General features: G+C 34.5%; 3 protein-coding genes and 1 long non-coding RNA gene across 5 annotated transcripts; 3 read left to right on the forward strand and 1 right to left on the reverse strand.

Annotated features, from left to right (window-relative positions):
* Positions 1 to 306: 306 nt before the first annotated feature.
* On the reverse strand, positions 307 to 4,182 carry LOC145585272 (protein PARTING DANCERS homolog). The gene is made up of 9 exons (XM_081641987.1): positions 4,062 to 4,182; positions 3,117 to 3,241; positions 2,938 to 3,026; positions 2,743 to 2,838; positions 2,540 to 2,634; positions 2,415 to 2,455; positions 2,257 to 2,340; positions 931 to 1,100; positions 307 to 559 (listed from the first exon to the last, which is right to left on the reverse strand). The coding sequence occupies exons 1-8, from the start codon at positions 4,129 to 4,131 to the stop codon at positions 951 to 953; spliced, it is 750 nt and encodes a 249-aa protein (XP_081498113.1). The 5' UTR covers positions 4,132 to 4,182; the 3' UTR covers positions 307 to 559; positions 931 to 950.
* A 1,640-nt stretch (positions 4,183 to 5,822) lies between these two features.
* Positions 5,823 to 9,983, forward strand: LOC145586496 (uncharacterized). Its single transcript, XM_081643341.1, has 4 exons — positions 5,823 to 5,980; positions 6,077 to 6,130; positions 6,245 to 6,296; positions 9,438 to 9,983. Exons 1-4 carry the CDS (start codon positions 5,838 to 5,840, stop codon positions 9,630 to 9,632), a joined length of 444 nt encoding a protein of 147 aa, XP_081499467.1. The 5' UTR covers positions 5,823 to 5,837; the 3' UTR covers positions 9,633 to 9,983.
* Positions 9,984 to 12,396: 2,413 nt separating this feature from the next.
* On the forward strand, positions 12,397 to 18,523 carry LOC145585273 (uncharacterized). Of its 2 annotated transcripts, XM_081641988.1 has the most exons (7): positions 12,397 to 12,945; positions 13,680 to 13,732; positions 13,898 to 13,990; positions 14,082 to 14,305; positions 15,043 to 15,109; positions 17,751 to 17,861; positions 18,301 to 18,523. In XM_081641988.1, exons 1-7 carry the CDS (start codon positions 12,480 to 12,482, stop codon positions 18,322 to 18,324), a joined length of 1,038 nt encoding a protein of 345 aa, XP_081498114.1. In that variant the 5' UTR covers positions 12,397 to 12,479; the 3' UTR covers positions 18,325 to 18,523. The 2 variants fall into 2 exon arrangements, with proteins under 2 accessions (XP_081498114.1, XP_081498115.1); XM_081641989.1 differs by lacking the exon at positions 18,301 to 18,523 and having other exon boundaries at positions 15,026 to 15,109.
* A 2,612-nt stretch (positions 18,524 to 21,135) lies between these two features.
* LOC145585274 (uncharacterized) lies at positions 21,136 to 22,286 on the forward strand. Its single transcript, XR_014100619.1, has 2 exons — positions 21,136 to 21,308; positions 21,620 to 22,286. It is a non-coding gene; the product is annotated as an uncharacterized LOC145585274 (long non-coding RNA).
* Positions 22,287 to 24,269: the final 1,983 nt, after the last annotated feature.

Consider the following 24,269-nt stretch of genomic DNA (forward strand, 5'->3'; position numbering starts at 1 on the left):
CATCCGGGCACAAGCTAAATACCAACACCGGCAAATTATAGCTGTGATCTTTGGACCATGGACCATTGTCTCACAAGCCAAAACCAAGCCATAGTGGGTTAGAGAGTAAGAACTAGGTCTTAGTCTCTAAGATACATCATACGCCCGAGTGTATGTAAGAAATTGGTTCATTTACTCATGCACACTACACACAAGAGCTCCAAGCCATAAGGATGTTTTGTTCTATATGATACGTCATTTTTTATTCATTCTGATTAGCGAATATGACTACTACTAAGTAGAAGATTGTTGTCTATTAAAGTATTAAACAATGATGCTCCAGCTAAACCCGGTCCACCAGGTTAGGTGGTAGCTTCCTGAGTGTATTGTCTGATTCAACCCTTTCTTTTTACAGTGAAGCAATACTGAGAGAGAGAGGTTATAAAAGTCAAACATACATTTATCAGCATAAATTTTGGTCAATTTGTGCCAACAGTTTCTTCCTTTAAGTGGCAAATTTTCATCTTCCTCGAATAGCTAGTAGATTAAAATTTCCGCGACTATACACTCATTCTATTGCCTGAAAATGAACGAGTCACAAGTGAAATAAATTAAGAACAGACCAAAAGAGCAGGCATTGACAGGGCCAAACATAGTGCCAGCCACGCAGTATTCTAGATGTTTTTTTTCAGACTGATAGAACATGCAAATAACAATCAGACAGCAGGGTTGTTATTGTTGAACGGTTGAACATAATCAGATTACTTAAACACTGCGTAAGTGCAAATTTCAACAAACTGCTGACATAAATATATATATGATGGTGATTTAATTGCTAGAACTTCTAGTTTCTCGAAACCTAAAGAAACTCTAGACCGATATTTGGAACATCAATAGTCAATGTAATATAGTCGTATAGATAACTTAGAGAAGGCAGATAATATTTCATACCTCTAATTTGATATCTTCACTCAATTAATTTTTGGACTGAGGTAGTACTTTGGATCCCTGAAAAATCTCCAAATAGTTTCTGCCTTCTCAGCTGAAAGGTCGGTGTTTTCCAGAATATACTCCTTTGATGCTTTCGCTATTGCTTCAATAGACCCAATAGCTTGATTGAGCTGGACAGAGCAGATATTTAGTTCTATGTTCTTAGCTAGTGAGAGTATAACTGTATGCAGCCATGCAGAACACCAACGGCAACTGACCCTATTTTAACTATCTGAAATATAGGTCTGGCATCCCTATAGTTAATACAGTAATCATCTATCTGCTAACATTTTTCGCTAAATTAACTTAACATTCAGTCGGTAGGGATTCATCTTTATTCATCCAACTGCAAAAGCTAGTCATACATAAATCAACGGAAAATATTATGGACAAATAGTATTCATTTTTCATGTACAATAGCATGCATTAAGTATAGAAAATTAGTGTTCAGAGGTCCACAGTAATCCATCCGGACCATCCCTCATAAACAACCAGTTCCATCACCCTCTAATACTATCACACTACTAAAACAGCATAAATTTGTACAAGGCTGCTTGGTTAACATAGTTCTAAGGGCTCCCAACCTGAGGGAGGCTTTTTTTCTCCAGATTTTCATTCCATGACATAAGGCTAGAACTTTTGTATATTGATGAAATGACCAGAACCATTTCCTAACATTCCCGGTCAACAAGCAGAGTTTAACATGCATGCTTTCACCATCCATAAAGGCACAAACTAGTAATGATGCAAGCCAATTTTTAGCTATAATGTGAATATGACCAGAACCATTTCTCCTTTTCTAAAACTAACCCCCTTCATCCAGATGTTCTCCTCTCAGAGAGGAATGTTCCTGTCCTTTTCATTATTCATGACTTTAGGTTGGAGGGGATGGGGGGTGTGTGAAGAGATATGGGGCTCAATGATATACAAAATCATGTACCAAAGTAGCCTTCTCATTTTCCAGTTAACTTCATCAAGTCCAAGCCATACAACAGTATCTAGTATCTACACTTCCTCCAAAATCCAAATAATTCTTCATGGACAAGCAAGTCAGCAAGACAAAGGATGCAAATTGTCATTTACCAATGGATATATAATACCATTAATAATCTTTCGTTGCTGATGATAATCTTTTTTCAGTGGACAATCATTGAAATCATTTGCTCATATTTTGAACCTTATTCAAGTTTTCAAAACAAAATGTATTAACTTTTTAATGCCAAGGAAAATGGATTCTTTATTCTAACAGAAAAAAGGTAAAGTGGGATCCAATGTTATTTGAATTACCGAGTTTGCATCATGGTTGTCTATGCCAGGTATAGATGTGACCACCCTGAGAAAAGCATCCATCCCTTCCACAGCTTGTTTCCTCTTCAAGAAAAAGGGAATACATCATGTTAAGTATTCATGTATTAAAGCATAATTCCACTCAAAGAAGAGCTAACCTCAGCCTTCATCCGCGCTATGATATCTTGTTGCTTGCATACTGAACAGGATTTTCATCAGTCAACAAAAAAAGAATGAGCAAACAATCAATAACAAAACTGACATCAGACAAACTATTCTTTACCCCCACGGGCATGAGCAATCTTCACAATTTTCTCAAAACCCATCTCCAAGTCAAGAACTGGCAAAAATGTAGGCCTTCCAATATCAATTCCACTCCTTCACAACGCAAACAAAATAACAATAAAATAAATTACAAAGAGACTTCAATTCCAGTTGAGTGCAATAAAATTAATTCAAATGAGTACAGTAAAGTCAGGGACTCACTTGAAGTAAGAGCGAACAAAGGACTCATTTTGCTCCTTAGTTGGGAGGGTGACAACAACATAGAGGTTTGCAAATTGTTCCTTCAGCTTATGTACCCTATAAATCAATATCACAGTCAGAGAATGAGAGAACTCCTACAAGAAAGTTTAAGGGAAAGCCATAATAAAAATAAAAATAAAAATAAAAAAATATTACCTGCTGTACATTTGTGTGGAGCTGTTGCAATCCCATGAAGTGACAAAGACAAAAGCCACTGACACTCCACCACAGTTGAAAATAAAATCCTACTAACATAGATGATATGTCAACATGGAGTGCTTAGCGAAATGTAATTAAAAAAAATGACAGATTATGAAAAGTTACAAGCGAATTACAGGTGCAATAGGGACAATATTAAACCGGAAAGAGTTTGCACTGAGGAATGTCGAGATGAAGTTGATGAAGGATGGATGTTGCTCTTCTTTCCACTTGTTGCTCATCATACATACCCCACTACTACCTGTATGATGACAGAATTTGACTGATTTACTTCATAATTTCTATAAAGGCAAGACATATTATACAAGAAGCTTAAACTCCTACCTAAATACAACAAACATAAGAAGTCATAAGAGATGAGACAAACTTAATTTTATTCTTCCCAAGTACAACAATCTTTAATCAGCAAAACACAGCCATTTAACCAATTTCCAGGTTGTCTTCCTCATTCTAGCCAAAATCATTTTACGAGTCTCATTGCACTACTAGTGTTACGGCGTTTACAACCCTTACTACTCAATTATATAGTTCAATATGTTCACGGATAATATTGGTAATGGTTTGCTCAAATGATTATTATGAACCTTTCATTACTTCCATAAATCTAGGAAACTAGCAACTCCTAGCAAATTGTAAATATCAGGACTAATCAATAGTTTTGTTCATCACACCTTCACATCAAACATGCTTACAGAACTTGAGAAATCAATTAATTCGAACCTAATTTTGCATTATATATATTATTTGAAAATATACACTGTAATTAGAGCATAATTTGGCATATGCATTGAAGAAATTAAACAATTTCCTCAATCTAAGCGAACATTATGACGATTAATTTTATTTGCCAGCCTACTAAGTAGAGCGATTAATGTCGCGAAATCGCTGATTAAATTGCGAATTAGCACACAAAATTGCACGACTATACAGAAAATATGGCGGAAAATAACTGAAATCAACAATTCTAAGACTACAATGGCGGAAATCAATTGGCAATGTGATTTATGTTATTTCAATTGACCTGAAAATTTGAATAAAAGAGTAAAGGAAGTGGAAATCACCAGTCTGATTTGAATAGTCTGATGAAGTTCGAGATGGTTGGGCTCTGTAATTTCTTCCGAAATCCGCCATTGATGCTGAGCAACTGCTCTGCTGCAGGAGAGCGCGCGAGAGAGAGAGAGGTGGTGAGGGAAGAGCGCGAGAAGGAGTTCACTTGTTCAAATTTCTGTACAGAGATAAGTAGTACTCCCTCTATCCTAATTGATTGCTCCACTTTCCTTTTTAAGGTGTTCTCAAAAGATTGTCACATACTACTTTTGGCATGTTTTCTCACTAGCACTCTCTCTATCTTTCTCCTCATTGATATTTGTGTCAACCCATGTGCATCATTTTTTGCCCAAAATCTTAATAGAGTGAATTTATGATTTGGGACAAACAATTGGGGACAGAGGGAGTATAATGTATGGAATTATGGGAAATTGCCAAATTGGGAATTCCTCTTTGATAATTTTAATTTTTTTTTTGGTTTTTGTTTTTTGTTTTTTTTTTTTGTTTTTTAACCCTTATAGAGGATTGTATGGAATTCCGAGGTTGGTCTAATTTTTTAAATTTACCGTCAAAACAAATCAAGATTATGTATTTATGGTTAGTCGGTCATGTTTAATATTCATTTCATTTCTAAATGATTTCACCGTTTGTCAAAATTCACGAAATAAAAAGAAATAAAAGTACATAAAGTACGGAGTACATTAAAAAGAGAGAAAAATACAAGAATCGTGAGTGGATAGCAAATAATAAATACTCCGTACATGAAAAAAGAATAAAGTACATGCACATGAATGGGGTATAAATATTTAGAGAATATATGTAAGGTTATTTTAGGTAGTTTAGTAAATTCTTATTTTGCTTGAACGCCTTAATCTTATAAGTGGGGTCAGCTATATGAACCAACATGAGAACTTCTCAAAAGGTCACCCATCCTAGTACTACTTTCAATCATCGTGACTCAAGTCAAGCGATATAACAAGGTTTTACGCTGGCCTATCGTAACCCTCTTTCTTTATCTAGGCTTGGGACTGGCAGCGGGAAACTCACTGTGGAGTTAGGTAGTTAAATAAATAACAAAAAAAAAAGGATAATTTAGTCTTTTCATAGAACCATAATGTTCAAAAATGAAAAAAAAAAAAAAGTGAAACAGGAACAATATTTTGGGGACGCTTAAAAGAAAATTAAAACGAGAAGATCATTTAGGGATGTTTAGAAGAAAAAAAATGTCATATTAGAGCTGATATGTGACGGGGCTGGTAAAGAGGAGGGGCGTTTGCAGTTTAAATGTTTAATATTATGTGCACTTGAAAAAATATACAACTATCTCCCATAATATAGATGAACATAGGTTAGGTAATATGAAAGTCAATAAGGTACGACACAAACGTGACATGAAGCACACAAGAGTTATGCTACTGGACCATAGGTCGTGTTACTCGTGTATGAACATCATTTTACAAATTTGGCACTAGCACAACATATCGATTATCGACCTACAAATACTATTTAACATATACTATACATAGATTCGCAAGCATTGATGCATTGGCACAACACGTGTATCGGTTCTTGCACCGGTTTCATTTACAAAGATCGAGATGAGCCAATACCATGACTATTTTATTCTCTATTCAAGACACGACCCGCTTGAGCGCATTGCACAACACATAAGTCTACACGGCTTGGACCATGCGGCCATGCCCCCCTTTATCCCCCTAATACATCCCGTTCCCCTTAAATTCTACGGAGTACATAGTAGTTTCAATAAATTGACGAGTGTGAGTGCTTGAATGCTTGATAGTAGACAAGAGTTGAAGGAAGAAAAAGGCAGAACCACTCAATTATCATTCACAAATACTATTTCTAACTCCACCACCATGCCAACCACCTCCACCACCAAGCGCCTCCTCTTCGACCGCCGCTACGGTTGGGTGTCAGTCTCTCTCCTCCTTTTTATTTCTGAAATTCGTGTTCTATGAATTATTGGCTAAATTTTGATTATTATTTTTTCAATCATTTTTGGGGTCAGAATTGATGAATGGAAAAACCCATCTGAAGAAGCTCTTGCTGGTGGCCGTGGAATGTGATTTACCTACAATTTCTCAATTTTATTGTCTCAATTTAATTTTGGTAAATTTAATTTTACCAATTGCTTCATTTGTTCATGATTTTCTGATTTTTTTATTGTTAAAATTAGGTTCTGCATCGTCCCAATTGCTAAAGGGTTGCTAGAAATGGCCTCTAATTCGGTGAGAATTTCTTCGCTTGTTACTGCTTAATTTCCCATTAAAATAGCGTTTGTGGCTAAATATACCTGGGAATTTCATGTTTTAATTAGCAGTACTTAATTGTATAAGCTCTGTTTATTTGGACCTTAATTTGGTTTTAGCAACGGTTTTGGTTTCTCTGTGTTACATCTATATTGCTGAATATTTCAAAATGAAATTTAAGCGTTTGTGTTTAGTGTAGAATTTTGGAATCAGAGATTTTAATCATAGTTTGAATTCGTGACTCCAAAACTTTGAGCTTTATCAGTGTTTCATGTATCATTTGAACACTGACTCTATGGTATGAGATGGAATAGAAAATGGGATTGAACCGAATTACGTATAACTGTGGTTTCTTCTTTACAGAGTTCTTGATATAGATGAAGAGTTTTCTTACAAAATTTCTTTTATTGTTTCATACCCGCATTTGTCTTGTTGACACGAGTGCTTCTAGAATTGAAGGATGAAAATATGCTTGTTGACTAAATTTTTTTTGTAGTGGACCTATGCATTAGTGATGCGATAGCGGGCTAAATGAGGAGAGTGAAGGTGCATTTTTTGTTGCTGGAAATTATTTTCAACTGTGCCTTTGATATCAATTACATTGGTTCAACAAATTTTATGGTTTGTAGGGGCTTCTGACAAGTCAAATTTCATGGTTTGTAGGGGCGTCTGACAAGTTCAGTTGTGTTAATTAATAGAGGTTTTATATCATTTCTCAATTTTACACACTATCTTTGACCAAAAGCTTTAGTCGAGCCTAGTCAGTAGTCGCGAGTTATCTATGAATATGTTGGTTCCTTACTTCCTTTTCAACCTAATTAGTTCAATCATCTCGCAGCTTGCCACTATTTTCTTTTTGATGAAGTTTTCCCCTTGTCTTAGGAAATTGGTTTCCTGCTTATCAAAGTTAGCCTTACAGAGCCTCTTTTTACCTTAGTTAACATGAAGTTCATTTGCAACCTTCACTGTTGTCCTTTTCGTGAATTATGGTTGATATGTAGTTTCAGAAATTTCTGTTTCAAAGTGGAGACAGTTCTTTGGGTTTGACTGATGAGCAAGTTGCCAGATCATATGCTGACAACTTTGTTGAGCTATGCTAACAGAATTTGACCAGCTAGTAAGGCATTCTTGTTAACTGTAGATTTTCTAATAGGGTAGAAGGATTGAGCGGCAAGCCGGGAAGTTGAGAACTGGTTAGGATAGACTGACTAGTCTGATACTTCATTTTTGAATTCATATTATAGAAATACAAATGTTACAAGAGAGGGAACCTTTCTCAACACTTGCTTGCGGATAACTTAAATTGGCTTGACATCTAATTTTACAAGAATTTGCAAACAAATCCAATAGATATTTCTTACATGAAAATGCATGTAAACCTCATTTTAGAATTGGGAATATGTTCGTGAATGTCATGGCCTGCACCTGTGTCCAATCTCAGGACAATGTGTGTCAATAATGTTGAACCTCAATATTCGACCACGTACCCAACACTTGAATATACTTCCATATCTGACACTCATAACCGAGTTTGATCAACTAAGGGACTTAGTTTTGTATCAGGAATACAGGATTCAAGGTTAGTTATAATGTTGCAACTGCATAGAAAATCCTAGGGTTTCTACGAGCTGTATAATTGTAATATATTACTATTGGATTTATTATACTATCAATATGGAAATTGGTGGATATCTGGATTTAAGTTTGTCTTTAGTTTCTGGGTCAATCAATCAGAAATTACTTACTAATTGTTAATCTCTTCTGTCAAACTACCAAGTATGTTGAAATTGAAACTTCAATGCAATTAGATGAGTGTGAGTGTGGCAAGAGAAGGTCTTGGTATTAGATCAGTAACGCTTTATCATTATTCAGGAGAGGGAATTAAGTAAGGGAAATGGAGTTTCTCAACATCAACAGAGCACAGGTCCCCTTACCCAGCACTCCCTCTTCCCCAGCACCAACATTTACTTTATATCCTAGCAGTAGAAACATCTGAGTATCATTCTTCCAGACATTGCCAGACCCCCTACATCCACCAGAATCATCTTGCTTGCCCCTACTCTACCCAACAGGAGGCCTCATTATATCAACTTCATCTGCTTTCACACTATGACTATACCATCTCCATGTTTCATGACAATTAACCAAGTATGCTTATTCCAAACTTCCTATCCACCACCACTATATTAACTCTGTAACCGACTGCAATGACCATCCTAGTCGTGAACTTCCATTTCCAGGTCTTTCTATCCAAGAAAACACCACTTTGCTAGAGTGCACCTTTATATTTTTTAATTCAAAAAAAGATCTCCGAAAAATCAACCCACTGGTTCTATTCAGCGCCCTGTATGTCATTTTTGGTAAACCCTATCCTAGAATTTGACCTTTATCCGGCAGATAATTCTTAGGTGGTCCAATCTGATCACTAAAGTCAATGTGGTAGAGTTAGAAAGTGGGGAGATAAAAGTAGGTTTTGGGGTGCATAGAGAAAGCCAGAAAGGGAGAAGTGGTTGGGATTTGATTGAATTGGTCTACCAAACACAATGTAATGATTTCGATACTCTTTCCTCTTCCCAAAAAAGTCATGGGTAAATTGAAAGGCCTTTCATTTCTTTCCTTTCCTTTTCTGTCTTGATTTATTTTCCTTCCCTTGAATCAAAAAAACCCCATATTGGCCATATTTGACTAGTTTTTTTGTTTAGGTAAGACATAAATTCTGCCTTTATTGCTTTAACTAAATTGATGACCATTCCTGGATACCTTATCAGCATATGGCTTTTTCTTGATGGTGAACTTACTGCTGTGAAGTAAAATGTTCATTCTGTAACTTACAAACCTTACCCTTCTGTTTCTTGAGGGCTGAGGCAATTGCAAAGTTTGTCAGTAACTGCCTACAAGCTGCTCAGTACACTTTGTCCACAAACTTGTGGGAGTATTTGCTAGTTAACATGTCAAGTAGTAGTGTTGGACTTTGTCATAATTGCATCTGTATATCTTTGTATCTGATGAATTATTAGCCGTTGTTTTTGTATTCTATTAGCCGTTGTTTTTGTATTTTATTAACAACTTAAGACTATATGGGCTTCTTGATCAAGAATGAACTTAACTGTGTTTTCATAGATAAGCATTGTGGCAAACTCTGCAATTGAAATTCTGGAAAGACGTGACCGCTTCTGTCCTCAGCAGTTGCAAGCAACAGTTGGCAATCAGCTTCAGCAACTGGCAGCTTCTATACAGAAACCAGGCTTATCCTTGTTAAAGTTTAAGAGGAAACATGCAGGAAATGGTAACCTACAAGAACTGGAAACTGCCTAAGAATGGATTAGGCCTTGCTGTGTATGCTGGTTTGGTTTTAGTATTAAGATGTTGGTCGCATGTAAAACAAATGAGTATACCATACGTCAATACTGTTGCAGGCACACATTTGGCCTTCCATTCTGGTTTCTATTACTCAGTTTTCGAGTTTGTGCTTGTTTCAGGTGAGAAGTTAGATACACATTAGGTAAGATTATTTTCTGCAAAGATAGATTTGGAGTCGGTTTAATGTTTAGGATGTTTGATGTTTCAAGTTATTTTATTTTTTTCCTCTTGCTGTAAAAGTTGTAGAAAATTATAGTTGTACTGTGTATTATTTTTGGAAAGTGCTTTAAACAATTTGGTTAACTACATGAAGTGCCTTTAAGAAGTTCCTTCTTCGGTGTTCAGAAAATCTTTCCTCGAATTTATATTTTTAAGGAACGGTCGTCACCACTAATCACTGTCATGGCTGCAGCCTTGTGGGTGAGGGCAAGGTGGCTAGTTTGCTTGGGAGTATTGATGCAGTAGCAACAACGAAAAGCTATGATAAGTGGCTTTGAAAGTTGTCCCGTATGAAAGCTTTTGTATTGAATTTCTCAAGTTAGGGTTGAATAGGGGTTAATGGCCAAAAATTGATGATCGTTTGTCATAAAGATTATTTCTCAAGTTAGGGTCGAATTTTGAATATGTGAGGGTGTATTATGAATAGGCAATATCAGTATATGCGGTTAAACATGGGCAACAGGCTGTGCCGTGCCGCCGCGGGCCGTGCTGCGGTGGGGGGCGTGCCGTGCCGTGCCTAATTTTGGCACACCCCAGCCCACGTGCCTGGCGGGCCGGGCCGCGGGCCAAACCGTGCCACTTAATTATTTTTTTTATTATTTTTTTATTTTAATATATATATATATATATATATATAAATTGATTTAATCGATTTATATAAACTTATTTAATTAAGTTTATTTATATTAACTTATTTAATTAAGTTTATAACTTAATTAAATAAGTTAATATAAATAAATTTAATTAAATAAGTTTATATAAATAAACTTATTTATTTATTAATTAAATAAGTTTATATAAATAAACTTAATTAATTAAGTTTTATTTGGGCATGGGCCGTGCCACGGGCCGTGCTGGCGTGTTGTGCCGGCATGCCGATGACCGTGCCCGTGCCGAATTTCAATTTTTTGTTCACGGCACGGCCCACAAGTGGGCCGCCATGCCGTGCCGTACCGGGCCCGTGCCGCCCGCGTGCCGGCACGGCCCGTGCCCATCTTTATATACGGTGAAAAACTGTACAATGAAATAAAGTCATTAATAGATTATATACTGACAATGATGTATACAAGATTCAATCCATTTCTCACAGGTTAATTCTAATACTTTATCAACTATTTAGGTAATTGTATTCCACCATTTAAAGTCTAAACTCGTATTCGTATGTAAATAGATAAATCGTGAATCTGTGTTGAAATAACAAATAAAACTAGATAACCCAACTAAAATCAATATAACCAAAATTGAACTAATTTTATTACAAGTTACCTATGATTAACAAATTTGAAAGACAACGAATCCATATTATTACCAAAATACAACCAAATAAACCCACCTAAATTCAACTGAAACGACCCGTTCACCACCTCTCCTAATTCCCAAAGAGACATACGTAGTACAAGATTACTAGGTGAAGGAAAATTGTGGTCAGTATAAGCAGGGATATTCCTTTTCTCCAGAGCACCCTCCAGAAGATCACACCAACACTGCTCCTCCTAAAACTTCGAACTACACTTTTGTCAAACAGACCTCCACTCATATTTCCATGGCACTCACTCTTCTTCCACCACCTTCTTCATCATTCTCAGCCCCGGCCCTGAGGGTAGGCGGGGAGTGCCGTGGCCTAGGGCCCATGGCCAGTGGGGGGCCCAAAAAAATATATTACTCCAGTTTTCTTAAAATAAAAAAAAAAAAAAAAAAAAAAAGGAAAACTCTAATGCATGACAACACTCTTTAATTCTTTGCCATTAATTCTTTATACGCTTCGCTTCACTATAAAATTGTTGCAATTCCCGTTTTCCAATTCCCTGAGCATTAAATACAAGTTAAAAACTTCATTTCCCACCAAGTAAATTAATGGGTTCTTGCCTTTCACTCTTATCAATTCCCCAAATATTTTGATACTGTAAATGAAATTATGAAAATGTTTTAAGCACGTAAAATATCCTTACAACTATTACTCATTAGTTTCAATTATATTCGTAAGTCTCGTATGTAGTACAGTACGGAGTACATTTTAATTATCCTACTATGAATGAAAATAACAAAATCATTGGTTTAATCATCTCATCGAGTTTTTTTTGCGTGTATTTGTGTCCACTAATTGTGTTTATTCTCTTTCACATTCAGGTAAAGTTTCTCTCTCCTTTCTCTGTTTTTATCCATGGATAAATATTGGGATTACTGTTTAATTTACATACTCTATCTTTAACTTTTAAATTAACAAACTTTATGATCAAGTATTCAACTTTATTTTTTGGGTTGTTGATACTCTTAAAATATAGTACGTAGTATAGCAGTAGATCATATTATAAAGTTACAATGAAACATTGTTCTTATTTACTCTGTAATACACGTACATGGAGTATGCTGCATATTGTATATTTTGTACTCCGTACTAGATACAAAGTATATATTATATTATTTTAGAATGATTTTTTTTTCTAAGGGCCCTTGATTATGATTTTGCCTAGGGCCCATAAAATGTCAGGAACGGTCCTGATCATTCTCTTGAACTTTCCCAGAAATATTAAACAAAAATTCATCAACAAAACTGAACAAAAAGGGTGTCAAAAACCCAGAAAAATGCGGAGTCTCTTAATCCTAAGACCACCCTCACCATACATTTCTTCTCTCTCCTCCTCCAATTCGCCGTCTTCTTCTCTCTCTCCGCCACCTACAACCACCAGAAGTAGCAGAACCTGCGGCAGGTTGCCGCGGCGGTTTCAATTTCTGAGTCCTTCTTGTTCTTCTTCGAAGAAACAGCAGCAACAAACTTCGCAAACTACTCTTCAGAAATCTCCTCCTCCTCAGAGTCTTCGACGTTTGTTGAATTGGAACCCGAAACCAGAAGATGATGATTCGAAATCCGATGATTCGGGTTCGAAAGATGAGGTGGAAGAGGGTGAATTGGAAGGTGATACCGCCATTAAAGGTACTATTGTTGCTGGGTTGTTGTTAGTTGGTGTTGTTGGTGGGTTTGGAGCTGCTGGGTATTTTTATAGGGATCAGATTAATAGTTTCTTGACTCAGTTTTCTACGTTGATTGAAGGTAATTTCTGTAAAGATTGTTTAGTTTTTGTTCTGTTTCAGTTCATTTAAATTTAGTTAGGAAATGTTAGGAAATTCAGTTATCAATCATTGCTAGTTTGCTACTTAAGGGAATGTGACGACTTTTTCCGGACATCTTAAATTATTATTAATGAATAATGTAAGGAAAGAGTATACTTATATTTGAGTGTTGGTTTCGGGTGGATGGTCTCCATTATGACTGTTAAGTTTGTGCTACATTTCACTTTGGTATTATTAAGGAAATGTTAGAGAGACTATGACAACTTTTTTCCAGACATCTTGAAATACTAATCACTTCATATGGAAATAATAGATATGTCGGTAGTATAATTTGAACTAATAACGTGACAGCTAAATTCGAAAGGAAAGCATATGTGAGTGTCGGAGTCCATATTAAGTGTTAAGTTTTTTGCTTTGGCTCACTTAATGTAAGTTAGGATTTGCTAGGAAAATAGGAAATCCAATGACCAATATTTTATTTCAGGGAAGGTGAACTTTTTCTGGACATTTTTAAAAAGTGCTGAATCCATTCAGAATTTATAGTAATGTTGGTAGTGTAGTTGAACTAGTAATGTGAGGTGAGGAGGGAGTATATTAGAGGGTTGATTTGGGGGTGAAGGAATTGATCATGATATTATATAATTTTGAAGGAATATTGCGTATCCTTTGTAAATTTTTTGATCCTGATTCTCATGGAGTACTTTCAGTATACAGGTTATGGGCCAGCAGGATATGCATTATTTGTGCTTGTATATGCCGGACTTGAGGTTTGTTATCCCCCTATGTCTTTATTATCACCAAAAGTTTTTATTGGAAGAATCCAGCTAGTGGAATCTTAATCTAGGAACTAATCCATGAATGATTTGGTCATCCTATGAGCTTGTTGGATTGGATTCTGTTTCCTTAAACTAACCTTATGCCATTTCTTTTAGGTTCTTGCAATTCCGGCTATTCCATTGACAATGTCTGCCGGTCTTTTATTTGGTTCTGTCACTGGAACTGTACTTGTTTCCATAAGTGGAACAGTGAGTTTTTTTGTCTTTCCTTTCTATTTTGTGTAACCAAATGCAAAGATTCTTGCTAATTATCCTTAGGTTTCTCTTGTTTCTGTTTCAGTTAGCAGCAAGCATTGCTTTTCTAATTGCAAGATACTTTGCCCGTGAGCGAATATTGAAACTTGTTGAAGGAAACAAAAAGTTCAAAGCAATTGATAAAGCCATTGGAGAGAATGGTTTCAGAATTGTTGCCCTCCTTCGCTTGAGTCCTTTGCTTCCCTTTTCCCTAGGGAATTACTTGTATGGACTTACGTCCGTCAAATTTATCCCCTATGTTTTGGCAAGGTCTGCTTCTTGTTATCTCACTATTATGCCTTTTGATTTAGTTGTGGTGGTAAATGGTTTTTGGTGAGTGCTGCGTTTATCTAATACACTTGTTGGGCTGCAACTGGTGGTTTAGAGGCTTGTCCTTAGACTTGTGGCTCAGCTCTTGGTAAAAGCTTTGTTGAAGCAACGAGATCCTAGGGTGTGTTATTGATGATGTTTTCTTGAAAGCTTTAAACAATAAAATTCAAAAGTGAGAAGAGGGTCCAAATGTAACTTATGAGTAAACATTCCTGATCTAAGCTGTAAGTGCAGCACTCGTGTTCAAGATGTGCACCTTGAAAACAATGTGTGGAGACATATAGTGTGGCGAAAGGACATATCCTCTGTCTTTGTGTATTGTGCTTTTGGGTCCTTTCCATATCCGTTAGTGTACACTGTACAGTTTATCTATTGGGTTTTTGTTTGATGTTTAATATTGAATTATTGCAAGTATACAGTAGTTTCAATGATCTGCAATTGCATTTTCAGTGAAATTGTTGGTCATCTTTATTCTTTAATGTGCATGTAACTGCTGTCTTGTTATTTCCATTGATGTGAGTACAGTTTTACTAGCACTAGCATATTTTGCATATCAAGCTCATTATTATTTTTTTTCAAGCATCTATGTGGTGCTAAAAGCTGATGATAAAGTTGAATGAAGTTATTTATCTACACTCAATTGCTAACATACTTATTCAGCACTCAATATCACGCAGTTGGTTGGGGATGCTTCCAGGGACATGGGCGTATGTGAATGCCGGAGCTTTTGGTCGGGCGATTATTGTAAGTAGCATTCTATAACTTGACTTCTGTTGTGAGTTCCTTCAAAAAAACCAAAAAAAAAAAAAAAAAAATCACACAAATTCCTTTCATATTGTTACCAAGTATCTACCTGAAGTTTTTTTTTTTTTCCCACCCAAGTTGAGATATAGGAAATGGGAATGAAAAACTTCTTGGTGACTTTTGTTTACAACAGTAGTTACTGATTGTTGGTGTGAACTGTGAAAGTGGTTATTTTTTGGAACAATACTACCTCCCCTTATACTACTTATGAAGATTAAGCTGAGTATCTTGGCTTTAGTTGCTGTGTGCGTGGAACTGAAGTTTTTAGAGCACCCTTACTTATTATCAGGGGCTGGTTTGTTATCAAGCAAGCCTTCAGGGGAAATTGATACTCTTATCCTCTTTTATGAGTAAATGATTTTCCCTTTCCTTTTTCCATTTCCATTTCTCCTTATTGTGTTCATCTGGATTCCCTCTTCTTTGTTCCCTACCTCTTGGTAGTTTAACTCCCTACTATGGGATCTTTCACATTGCACCACCTACCCCAAACCCACCCTCACCTCTCCCTTGACAGGACTGCCATAGTGCCATGCTTTTACCCACTACCACCATTTTCCCTTCCATGTCCCATCCCAACGACCATCAGTCTGATCTTCTATTGCCACCCAAACCAACAACCCTGTGCACTTTCCCTTTACAGAAACGCACCACATCCAGCTCCTTTATTAACCTGAAGCTATCCAAACCACCTTCTTGATCCCCTCGATTATCCCAAATCTCATGGGCATCAACTCTAGCTGTACCCAACAATCTGTCGTAGCCCAACTACCAACACTGCAACTCTGTATTTTCCACACAGATTTTTGATTTCCACATTGTCTACATCAATTGAAAGATAATTGCTTTCCAATTAAGGTTGCCTGAGAGTCCTGAATAGGCCAGTGGTGATGAAAACCTATATTTAAGGGACCTGTATAAATATATAAATAAGAATCGAAATGTTAGTGATGTGGTTGTATGAATAAGAGAGAGAAGACCATGATCTGTTGCCAAGTTGGTGGTTATGAAATTTGGTTCAGGAGCTTGAGAGTGATAGAGATAGAGAAAAGGGTGCCTGCGAGGATGGTGATAGGAAGTGAGAATAAATTAAAGATTATCCTTTCTTTTTCAGTTAAAATATTGTTAAGGGGAATTGGCTTTCATTCTCTATATCTATTCAAGGAATTTCCTTTTCTTATTTTCTTACCCCTCATTACCCTTTTCAGTTTCTCTGGAGTCAACCAAACAGGCCCATATGGCACAGAAGTATTTTACATAGTCAACATATTGCTATGCTGTCAAGTGTTACACTTTTCTTGGATATTTAGATAAAGGGGAAAGGAAGGGTAGAAAAAGGTGTTCCCCTCCCTTTCCTCCTCCCCCCCCCCCCCCAAACACACACACACACACACACACACACAAAAAAAAAAAAAAAAAAACTCTCCATTTCCTTATCCAAGCAAAGTGTTAAGGTTGGGAAGGGCTCTTACTCTCTTAGGACATTCAGTTTAGAAGGAGATGCGGTGATAATTATATATATATATATATATATATATATATATATATATATATATATATATATATATATATATATATATATATATATATATATATATATATATATATATATATATATATATTGACAGGTGTGGTGATAATTATATTGATATTGCAGTGATTGTGATGATATATGTTTGGTTCATTATTTTCACCTTTTAGATCAAAGAAAAGAAATTTCAAAGAACATGTACCTGTTCAAAATTCGCCTTCAATGATGTTATAGTACCTTTAATATAGGGATAACCTTAGGAGGGGTCGATTTGGGAAGTCTAGTATTATTAGGTTAGTAGTCTGTAGCTTTAGTATAAATAGGGGATAGGGTATGTAGTAATCATTGTGTGAATTGTGAGGAAATATGTTGAGAGTAGTAACCTCAAGTTACTAGGAGAGTGATAACCTTGAGTTAACAAAAGAGTAATAGCCTCAAGCTATTAACCTATCCTTTTGTATCCAAATTTCTGCTATTATCAGTCAAAGACTCAAGCTTTTATCTTTATTTGTTAGCCTTGTTGAATAAGAAATACAAGTCAGATTAGTAGTCAATTACAGATGTTAAGGGATTTCCTGAGCTAAATGGATAGTACATTGGGTTGCGGCCTAGTATTGGAATTGCCTTAGGTTGTATTCATGAAGTCTTCAAATGCCATTTTCATTTATTTTTCTTCTTCCCTAGCTGCTCCTTTTCTCTCTCGAGCAATTGTTAAAAGAGCTGACACAGATCTTGCTAACTATAATTTGGTTTTAAAATATTCTGGAATCAATTAGCCCCTCACCGAAGTTGATATTCATTTGCAGTAGTTGCCTGGACAATTTCATTTGTTCTGTTTCTTTTCTGAACGTGTTGTGGAGTCTGATTTGCTGTCATAACAACGATCATGTTTCCATGCTAAACCAAATATGAGGGACTGCTTGCCCTGCTAATTATTGTTTAACTGTGAAGATTTCATGTCCAATTTGTACTCAAATTTTAACTTATACTGCTGTCTGGTTCTGGTTACCTGGGCAAGTATAAGTGTCTAATTGTACCATTCTTCTTGTACAGCAAGAAGAAACTGGTGTTGGTGTGACGGGAGGAAATGGTCAACTTCTTACATTGGGGCTGGGATTATTAGCAACAGCTCTGGCTGCTTCTTATGTCACAAAACTGGTCAAGGTAATGCCTCTGGACTCTGGAGTATTTCATTGTTGTCTCACTATAGTGTCAATCCAACATATGTGTAGAGTATAATAGTGTGATCCACCTCTTGGTATCCGGTAAAAGATTATTCTTTCAAAACTCCAATAATCAGAGGAATGCCTTAGAAACTGATGATTATTGATAAATTTGTCATTAGTCCTAATATCTCGTACATTTATAGATTATCTCATACTCAGTCGAATGACATACTCGCAAACTTTTGCTACTATTTGATGTTTTTAGAACTTCTGCTGTCAGTCTGTCATAGAGTTTAACAGAAATTGTATTCTATGATGCTGATGCTATCTGCGTTTGAATCCTATGGTCAATTAAGCTTCAAAACAATTATTACAGTGACTTCGGATATTACAGAACTTTAAAATATACTGAAACTGTATTTTCCTTGTGTTTGCAGGATGCAATGAAGGACATTGAATGAAAGAGAAGCACGAATGTACGTAGGCTGTAAAATCTATAGGTTACATTTTTATCATGTAAATTAAACAATAGAATTATTATCAAAAATCTTAGTTCAAGTTTATTTCTTTTACAGTAATTGATTTATTAATTCACGTGAAATAATGGAGAAGGTATTTACCCAAAAAAAAAAAAGTGAACAAATGAACGTCTGAAACTCATTTTTGACTTTGAAATATTTTAATGTTCTGCTCCAGTTCATATTCATGAAATTCATGTGAACTTAACCTTCTTATCTCTTCCTTTGGAAAGTTCTACAGTTTTCTTAGTCCTCTGTTTTGGGATATTTTATGTCAAAATTTATGACTCAATATCTCTTAAAAAATGTGCCAACATGTGATTTCGGTCAATACTGTCAACTTCCACAATCATTTATATCACCGCATTTTAGAATTAATCCATAAAGTCAAGTTGCCCTAATTAATTGCAAGTGTTGCAACTATTGTACAAAACTCCAAGCCTTTGATGAAGAGCAGACTGCATCAATTTGAAACCGTAGAAAATACTCTGAAATACTTCAAGTAGTTCCTGTTCATTTTGACGTTTAGTAAGGTTGGAAAACCAAGAAAAGTTCTTGGTTGGTTTAGTTGGTTGGGATTTAGGAAAACCGAAACCTTAAGGTTTCAAGGGATCTTTATAAGTACAAGCGTTTGAGTGTGAGAATCTCTTACCTTTCCGCTTAAATTTTTAATGTTGGGTTACAAATACTAGACTAAAAAAAGCGTAAGAATTTAGGTTTGATTAGGCCAGGACCAATCATTTTACTCATCAAAACAAAAGAAAATATACAACGGTTGTAAACCCAATATATATTTCCTATGGAGAATATATTATAATTCGGTTGTACACTTGGCCTTGGAAGCTGTGCAACACGCACCATTGAAAGATATCTATTACCGCTTTAGATGCAAAACACTTCAAACTTTCAAAGGACCCTAAAGAAATCCTATAGTATGGTAGGAACAGAAGAACAATAAACAACTTGTTATTAAACGCATGTTTCAAATTTGTAGAACAAATCACCCATTATTACGAGCAAAGGAGATCCCCCACAACGTGGGTGATGTAGTGATAGAAATATAATCTATGATTCTATGTATGGTATGAAGTATCATCTCTGTTGATGATGCAGTGTTTCAAAGACGGTTCTACATACATCCTAACTTTCATGCAGACATGATCTAACAATTACTTCATGAATCATGATCATATCTTATCTTATCTTTCTTGAATAATTCGTTTTTTGTACTTCATTATTTCATATAATGCACGTCTAACAATGCATCTATACAATTTTATGTTACTTCACTTTTTTTGTTTGTAACGAACCAATTGACACTCCAACAAAGATATGATAATCTTACATGATCTATCCTTCAATTATGTTAAACCACATCTTTAAATAAAATAGTATATACAAAGGTAGAGAGGAACATAGAGTAATATAGAGAAAATTATGGGTTGGATCTTAATACGAAACAAGATTAGGACTTAGGTCTATTTATAATTCGTGTTTACATACCCAATCCATACACCATATGAACATTTAAATAAAGTATATGTATCAACGTATGTTACATGAATTTCGAGTGGCTCATATCCAACTTTTTAAGACAATGTTTTTGTTAAAAAAGAATCTAAATTCCTTAAATGTATACCTTTATCTAATACGGATACACGAATTTGGATAGTGACTGTACTCACACATAGTAACATTAAATTAAAATACAAAGTTCTTTTATTTAAATTTTTATTTAGTAAATTTTCATTAGTCAAATATATATTACATATATAGTTTCATTTTATCATTCAAATAATAAAGATATCATGATGTAAAATGTTTGGTGATCACCCGAAAAAAAAAAAAAAAAAAGGATATCAAACAAGGTCATCTTAGTTTTCCGTGTCGATGTAAAATGTTGGTGGCTACAAATCTATACTTGTAATTAGCTAGCTATTTGAACCAATAATCAGCAATGACATATTCACTTGGCAAAGAATAATCAACTCCCTCCACGTGTCCTACAAAGATATACATACTTACAACATAAACATTATTACAAATTAAAAATATGTATTATGAATATGATGTTCAATTTTAAAACAATATCTCCGTGTCCTAAAATCTTCGAGTTTACATCTTAACTTTATATAACATAGTAACATTCAATACATTACCTGTATCTGAGTAACATAGTGACTATGTACATGATGAGTACTTAGCATTAAGCCATTAAGTGTATAATAAAGAATTATACGATCATTATTCAAATACGTAACAAGGACAGCAAGCAAACATGAAACATTCACCCTAGTTTTCCGTGTCAATGTAAAATCTTGGTGGCTAAAATACTATAATTAGCAATATCAAGTTATATACATGAACCACTAATTAGCAATGACATAGTCACTTAACGAAAGAATCAAAACCCTCCACGTGTCCTACAACAAACTATTATACAACGCCATGTGTCCCATACGTAGTTGGTACGTATATAGATTTTTTTTCTTTTTTTTTTTAATTTTTTTTTAAACAAAAAATTGTAATAAATGAGAAAAAGGAGGGGTGGAATTACTCTATACAGACTGTAAACTCTCACATGAAATTGCTCTATTCTTGCCACGAATTTGCGAGCCATGCAAAAATGCCCATTTCGTTTGCCATGTGTTGCTTAGTCATTGGGTAAGATTCACCTTTTTCGTTGATTTTTTTATTTTAAAAATATGAAATAAATGGTAAGAGTTTACTATATAAAGAAAGAAAGGTGGGGTGTTGAATAGTAGTAGTCATAAAACATACATCATCAAAGTTAAGAAGCTCTCATACGTTTTATAGTAACACATATAAACAAGAACAACTTGATAGTAAACTAACTAACTAATATGGCAACAATGGAGTGGTCTCCTCAACATGCAATGAAAGCTTTCTTGCAAACTCTTCATTTGGTAAGTATATATTCATCACTTTTTATCTCAATCTCTAATATTCGTGTTAGATTCTTGACATTACGTTATTAGTATACAATCTATATTGCTATAAATCATGATATATTTTTTTCATAAAATAATCGAGTCTGAAACTTGAATATATATGGTATGCATATCAGTGATGGACATGATGGTTCCATGAGCTAGGGTCGGATTCATAACATATTTTTTTTTTCATTTTTTTTTGTTTAAAATAACCGTGTCTGACACTTAGTCGTCATATTAATCATTACTCATGGTTTTTTTTTTTTTTTATTTATATTTTTCAGTGTAAAGAGAATAACATACAAAATGAAAAAGAAAGGTATGGAGTAGATGGAAGCAAGGTTATAGAACCACAAGGAACAGAGTTACTATCAGCTTTAGCAGCAGGAAACAAAGCAAGAATAATACTAGACATAACATCCCACCAAAAAGGCGTTACACCCTTAACACTTGCACTAGCAGTTGCTGCAAAACAAACCGAGGGAAAACTCATATGCATTCGGCCCACTCTTCAATCCCTCTTCGGACTAGACCACTACGTCGATCGCGACCACGACAACTGTGATGCTAGTGGCGTGACCGAACTACGAGTTGGTGATCCATGTGAACTAATAAACGACATTCGAAACGTAGATTTTGCTGTCATTGACTGCACCGGTTTCGACCCGAATCGCCTGAGATCATTATCCGAGAGGTTACATCTGAATCCAAGAGGTGCTATAATTGTTGCTAATAATATAACACATAGAGAACAAGGTGTTGTGCTAATTGATCAGTTATTAAAGGGTAAAAGAGGAGTTGAATCTTCTGTTAGAACTTTACCTTTGAGTTCTTCAACAGGATTTCAACTCATCATTAAAATAAAATCTAAGTGTCAGAGGAGGAAACATAAGAGATTTTTTGTTACATTTGATGATTGAATAATGATCATCTAATGTTGTTTTTTTTTCATTTCTGTTGTTTCATTTTCTGAGTGATGTTATGTACACAATGTAATACTTGTACATTAGATTTAGACAATTATAACTGTGCTCCCTTTTTATTTTTGTTAGTGCAGTAATTAACCAAACTTGTTTGGTAATTACTGTATTAATTTTCCATGATATTCATGTATGATGTATCAGAAAGGAGAGCTAGGTTAAATTACTGTATAATTTTATGTACACACTTTTTGCCCAAGTGTTTACACTTGCCATAATATGGACTGTTTTTTTTAATACTACCTTCGATTTTTAAAGTTGTAACTAAAAAAAATCGAAGGTAATAATTATTTTTCAGAGTACTTTTTTGGGACTTTATTTTGTTATCACTACAAGTTAGCTGATATTATTATGGTCCCTACTCTTCTTCTTCTTTTTCAAAAAAAAAAAAAAAAAAGAAAAAAAAGTCCCAAACTCAAATTGTCCAACACATTACTATTTTTTTTTTTTTTTTTTTTTTTTGCATTGCTTTTGAAAAAACGTAATCACTCCACCAATCAATTCATAAAAAAGTCATATAATATCTACAAATGAAATCTAAATTAACAATTATATAAAATAGAATCAAATAAAGATTTTCTTCATCAAAACTACAATCATTAAATAGGTTATATTATACCTATCTTTTTTAAATAAAGCTTGATAAGCTATATATTGACTATCCAATTAATTTTGTTACGAGAATACCCTAACTGAAGGGTATGTATGAATGTATCCCTATACCAGTAATACCATAATCAATAGGTATAAATAATACTCCCTCTGTCCCTTAATACAAAATCTCTTTCTCTTTATTATGTGAGTAATAAATGCTAAAAAGAGGCTTTGTATTAAGGGACGGAGGGAGTATCAATTAAGTGAATGATTTAAAAAAAAAACACTCCATCAATTCAATTGTGTAGCAAGGCAAAAAAAAAAAAAAAAAAAATTAAAAAAAAAAAGACATGTATTGAATATTTATAGGTTACAATTCATTTTTTTTAAATTATAAAAGTCGTTTTGTAGTTTGGTTTTTGGATTAAGCTGAATTGAATATGCCCTTAGTCTAAGCAATATTAAGTAGATTATTTGTGTATACCACAATTTGTGTGCGTCAAACCACATCATGTATTTCCACGTTTTGTTATGCCAATTTATTATTGGCGTAATCGTTGTAAATTTGTAACAGAGCTATTTATATCTTAATCAAAAATTTCAATGCATATTAGAAAAATATTAATCATATATATATGTGGTCCTAAGTAATAATATTCCAACATCATTTTCCATCAATAATGATTTGCCATGTGTAATACATCGATCTTTCCCCAAGATACAATGTATGTTTTAGGTAGGGCTATCTTTTTCTAACTATGAGTACTCTTACGTTATAATTTGGTTAAATATTCAACTTGAAAACTAATTATTGGCCTATATCACAAATGGTGTGGTGGCTTTGGATGCACCATGCATGTAGTAATCTCATTAAGGGTCTGCTTTAATTTCTTTCTCTAATATTGATCGTTAATTGGTTATCATAATAGAAGGTACTGAAAACCCACGTTGTGGTCTAAACCCACATGCATTGTTAAAAAGGGATGGAGATAATTAAGAGCGAGCATGAAAAACTTTTATATATACCCACTTTACACTAATATTAGTGTATATTGAGCAGTATAAGGGTAACTTTTAGCTAATTTAAGATAACTTTTTTGTCTTTTTTTTTTTTTTTGTAACTTTAAATGTAATACAATACAACTTTTATATAAATAGACAATAAGAAAAGTTTTATAAAGGTAATTTAATTACATTCAATTGCTAGTAATTGAATTTTAGTCATTTAAAATGTGATTCTTTACTAATAAAGCGTAGATAATTTTTATTTGTATTGGGTTACTTTTATGCAAATTGGAGTAACTTTTATTCATTTCAAGGTTAACTTTTGATTACTTTAGGCTATCTTTATAATGGATGT

Source organism: Chenopodium album, chromosome 16 (genome assembly GCF_948465745.1).
Source record: "Chenopodium album chromosome 16, dcCheAlbu1.1, whole genome shotgun sequence".
Classification (NCBI taxonomy): domain Eukaryota; kingdom Viridiplantae; phylum Streptophyta; class Magnoliopsida; order Caryophyllales; family Amaranthaceae; genus Chenopodium; species Chenopodium album.

Coding starts and splice junctions, on each gene's coding strand:
- LOC145585273 (XM_081641988.1), top strand. CDS start 12,480: ATGCGGAGTCTCTTAATCCTAAGACCACCCTCACCATACATTTCTTCT. Junction 12,946..13,679: donor GTTTTCTACGTTGATTGAAG/GTAATTTCTGTA, acceptor TTCAGTATACAG/GTTATGGGCCAGCAGGATAT. Junction 14,306..15,042: donor ATCCCCTATGTTTTGGCAAG/GTCTGCTTCTTG, acceptor AATATCACGCAG/TTGGTTGGGGATGCTTCCAG.
- LOC145585272 (XM_081641987.1), bottom strand. CDS start 4,131: ATGGCGGATTTCGGAAGAAATTACAGAGCCCAACCATCTCGAACTTCA. Junction 2,456..2,539: donor GATTGCTCATGCCCGTGGGG/GTAAAGAATAGT, acceptor AATCCTGTTCAG/TATGCAAGCAACAAGATATC. Junction 1,101..2,256: donor ACAACCATGATGCAAACTCG/GTAATTCAAATA, acceptor TGCTCTGTCCAG/CTCAATCAAGCTATTGGGTC.
- LOC145586496 (XM_081643341.1), top strand. CDS start 5,838: ATGCTTGATAGTAGACAAGAGTTGAAGGAAGAAAAAGGCAGAACCACT. Junction 5,981..6,076: donor GACCGCCGCTACGGTTGGGT/GTCAGTCTCTCT, acceptor TTTTGGGGTCAG/AATTGATGAATGGAAAAACC. Junction 6,131..6,244: donor CTTGCTGGTGGCCGTGGAAT/GTGATTTACCTA, acceptor TGTTAAAATTAG/GTTCTGCATCGTCCCAATTG.